General features: G+C 33.9%; 1 protein-coding gene across 1 annotated transcript; it reads right to left on the reverse strand.

Annotated features, from left to right (window-relative positions):
- Positions 1–473: 473 nt before the first annotated feature.
- On the reverse strand, positions 474–1,436 carry LOC127673278 (olfactory receptor 14J1-like). The gene has a single exon (XM_052168854.1). It carries the CDS (start codon positions 1,434–1,436, stop codon positions 474–476), a length of 963 nt encoding a protein of 320 aa, XP_052024814.1.
- Positions 1,437–4,521: the final 3,085 nt, after the last annotated feature.

Below are 4,521 nucleotides of genomic sequence, written 5' to 3' on the forward strand. Positions count from 1 at the left end.
ACAATCAAAAAAATGGGTCAAATGATTCCAACCAGTGAATTTTGTACTAAAATAATTAATAATTATTATTTTAAAAATAATTTTAAAAGAAAAATTGAAACATAAATTATTGACTTAAATTTATAACTTGGTGGTAGACCTAGGGCTATTAGGATTATGGCTGTGTTTAAATTTTTGTAATTTTACCTCTGTAAACATATTAGAAATGTAATGAGATTGTCAGTATGTCTTCATGTGTATGTGTTAGGAACTAAAAACGAGTGAATCTATGTTATGAGGCTATTAAATTTTTTATTAATTTGAAGGAACAACATTTTTAATACTAAAATATAAAGAAAGAAGACAATGTACTTCCATAAGTACATCATTTTATAACATAATTTATGTATAGGAAAACAAAACAAAACATGATACTCCATAAGAATTTAAAGAAAAACCAATGAATAAAATCATTCACATATATAATTTAACAATCACAAACAATGGGTCAAATGATTCCAACCAGTGAATTTTGTACTAAACAGTAACTTCCTTGCAACACTCTTTAGGATCTTACTTCTCAGACTGTAAATAACAGGATTGAGAGTTGGAGGTAGTACTGTGTAAAAGATAGAGAATAAAAATTCTAAAGCAGTTGGAGAGTCTGAGGTTGGATTTAGATATGCAAAGGCTCCTGTAGAAAGAAACAATGAGACAACAAAGAGATGGGGAAGGCAAGTAGAAAAGACCTTAGACCTGCTTTCACCAGAGGGCATCCTGAGAACTGTGGAGAATATGTGGACATAGGAGATGACAATCCCAATAAAGCAGAAAAAGGCCATTGCAGACAGGAAATTAACCACTCCCATTATTACAAAGTAATCATTAGAGCAGGAGAGCTTGAGCAACTGGGGGACATCACAAAAGAATTGGTGAATTATTCTGTCACCACAGAATCTGATAGAGAGTATACTTATTGTGTATAAAGTTCCAGAGATGCTTCCACTTAACCACACAGCTGCCACAGCCCAAGTGCACTTTCTGGGACTCATGATGACTTCATAGTGCAGTGGGAGGCAGATGGCCACATAGCGGTCATAAGACATCACTGTGAGAATAGCTGTCTCACTCGAGGCCAAAGCTGTGAAGAAAAAAACCTGAATCATACACTGTCCATATGAAATGTAGCCACTTCGTGCCAGGGAACTGTCAACATACTGGGGAACTGTGACAGAGAGGGATGAGAAGTCCAGAATGGAAAGATGCTTCAGAAAGTAATACATTGGAGACTGGAGCTGTGGGTCCAGTGTTGTGATGGTGATAATGATGAAATTCCCTGCTGAGCCAAATAGGTATGTCACCAAGAAGAACAAAGCATGCAAGATCTGCAGGTTATGGTTGTCAGACAAACCCATGAGAAGAAATCCACTCACTGTAGTTTTATTTTTCATAATCATTGTGAAAACAAAAGTTGTCATGGCAGCTGGAAAATAAAACAGTATGTTATATTTAGCAGAAATATATTTAGGCAATATTTATCTGTTCATCAATATTTATTTCAATAATTAGTCTCTATATACTATCTATCTTCTATCATCTACTATCTATCTATATTTATATATTTTTTCTATTTATCTCTATCATCAATCTATACTTGTTGAGAAATTTAAGTGAGAGCGCATTTTTCTCATCTCCATACATTGCACACTATCCAGTCATAAAGCAGTAGCTACAGGTGTACATGTGGTCCATCACAGGTCCTCTCAAGAAATGTGCATTTGTTTGTTCCAATACCACAAATGAAACCCATTGCTTTTCTTTAAGTCTTCAATAGTCAGTCAGTGATGATGGACTGTGGAATGAGTTTTTGAGCATAGATAAGATTTATTATTTATAGCTGAGGCAGGGAACCATGTTAGCAATTGAAATAGTCATTTTTAGAAAATATACCAGGAATTAAAATATGGCTTGCTTGTCCACTGGAAACAGCTATTCTCTCTTAAAAAATACTGTTATTATAGCAAGAGGATATTGGTTATTGTTGAATGAAGTGTAAAAATGCTTTTGAATACTATGCAGGAGTTATTGAAATCAAAAAGAAAAATGTTTGTGTAAAGTGAATGCTCACATGACACTCTCAGTTTAGATATCCTATTTCATTTACGGATTGTTTTGGAGACAAGCAGCTTCCATTTGAATTTAACTGCTATCACTAGCCTTCAGATGTAGCTACCAAAGAGTTATTAGCTCTTACCAAAAGCTGAAACAATTGCAAAGGCATATGGCGATTTCTTGACATGGTTTAAGATGTGAGGAAAATGGCCAATACCCAATAAGAGATTGCAAATTTAATGTCATTTGTGATTCTAATAAACTCTTGCTTTAGTTCATGGTCCTTTTGATATCTGAGGGATTGAAAATAACCCATCATTCTCCCCTTACAAGTTGCATGTTGGTGTTTGGTGGCTGATGAGCATAAAATGAATTGTCAGATTTCAGCATAATTTTAATTTTGTTCCATTCAGGAAGTCTAGGCAATAGAATAAAGTGAAATTTCATTACATTGTTTCAGGATTACTTAAAATTTGTGTACTTACAAAAGCAATTGCAGAATAAAATTTGAGGTCATCAATTTCAAACTTGAGGCATTTTTTATTTAATGGCATCTCTAGTGACAAGAAAAGCTCAGTCCAGCACGCTCACACCTCTTTCTCAAAGAATGAACCTACATCAAAATACCTGAAAGGATGTTGGAATTTGATTGTAATTAAAGTGATCTTGCAGCCAACAATGATTTTAGAAACTAAGACCCTAGACCTGTGTCAGCATGAGGCTGAATTCAAACCAGTGTGTGCTCCACAGAAAGATCCACCGCCTATGAGAAAATAAAACACTGTTAAATAAACTAGATAAAGTTGTACCATCTGGTTCAGCTTTTATATTTGAAAGCCTCTGGTCTCCTGCCCTGTGTACCTCAATCATAAATTGAATCATTCTAGAATATCCTCAAACTGCTTGATTTCTTCAATACTTCATATACAGAATAGAAATCAGAGTATAGAGTATATCAAATATCTCCTTATGTTTCTCACAGTTTTCATCCTTTCAAATTCTTTGTTTGGTATTTTTCATTGAGGTTGGTAAAATGATAAACATACCTATAATTATTGTTCGTAATAAATTTTATATTGGTTCATTTAAATTAACAATTCTATCTGATAAATCAAACTCATTCATTTAATATTAATATTTTAATCTGAAAATCAAACCAGTAAACTGAGAGTTGAAAAAGCTGAGTAATATTGATCATTCATGGAAATGAGACAGGAGGCACATTTGAGTCCTTCCTAAAATAGGTGCCCATTGATCCACACCGATAGTTTCATAATTTTGCAGCTATGCATTTAAATAGAAAAAAATTGTGTTCATAGATTAAATAATAATATAGGCATTGAGTTATAATAACTTATACATACAAAAAACACACAAGGACATTGACCATGATTATTTGGGCTGCCTGTAATGTTGATATCTGAGAGCTGTTGAAGAAGTGCTTTAACTGTCTACAGATGTGTAACATGTGCAGAATATAACATGTTAACTTTTCTCATTCAGCAGTCTTCTCACATGGTCTCTTATTATGTTTATATGAATTTTTAAAATTGGTTTCTTTTCAGTAAGCTGCCCTTGCTTCCTTGTTTTAGTGATAGCCTTGCTTTTCCAACCTAAGGTTTTAAGGTTGTGTTAGAATTTCCATTAAATACTTATCTTTCCTCATTCAAGTTCTGGAAACTCTCTCCAGGATGATTTGTGTATGTGGCTCTCCAACCTGATCAACAATTTCTCATATTTCTTGTGCATGCTTGCAGGCTTTTAAATCATATTATGTCCCTAAAGAATAATTATGGTGAGCTGTCTTCTTGCAGAGAAGGGATGGACGTAAAATTGTACTGTCTTCTGAAAAGGAAATTTAGACTTAGACAAAGTTACTTCATTTACTTTGACCCCATGTCACTTGGGACATGGAGTCAGTACAATTTCCACAGAGGTGTTAAAGGATTTTGTGAGCTTGAGGTTTGGTTGTTCCATATCAATGTTTTTTAGTCTTTATTAGACCTGTGAATCTCCCAGAGATCTGATTAGAGATCAGAACTCAGGGCACCACAATGAGTGTTTCTGATTTAGCCATTGCAGGAAGGGCAGAAACTAGTATGAATTTTGGAGTAGAGGGCTACTAGGTAGCAAAACTGCATTTCTGACATGCAAAAATATGTAAATTACAATAGAAAAACAACATAGGAATTTATACATTTGTCCATCATTGTTTATTCTAACAGCTAATATCAAAGGATTTATAATTTATCAGTTAGACCAATGGTAGAAATCTATATACAGAAATATTTCTCCTATGTGAAGTTTTGAGTATGTGTTAAGGAATTATCAGATACAGATGAGTGCTGAGCCAACACACAGGTGCTGCTATAGAAAAATTGGTTCACTCCTTAAAAATTAATTATTCCTTTATACAGAACCCAAAGCATT

The sequence above is a fragment of the Apodemus sylvaticus genome, chromosome 22 (assembly GCF_947179515.1).
Source record: "Apodemus sylvaticus chromosome 22, mApoSyl1.1, whole genome shotgun sequence".
Classification (NCBI taxonomy): domain Eukaryota; kingdom Metazoa; phylum Chordata; class Mammalia; order Rodentia; family Muridae; genus Apodemus; species Apodemus sylvaticus.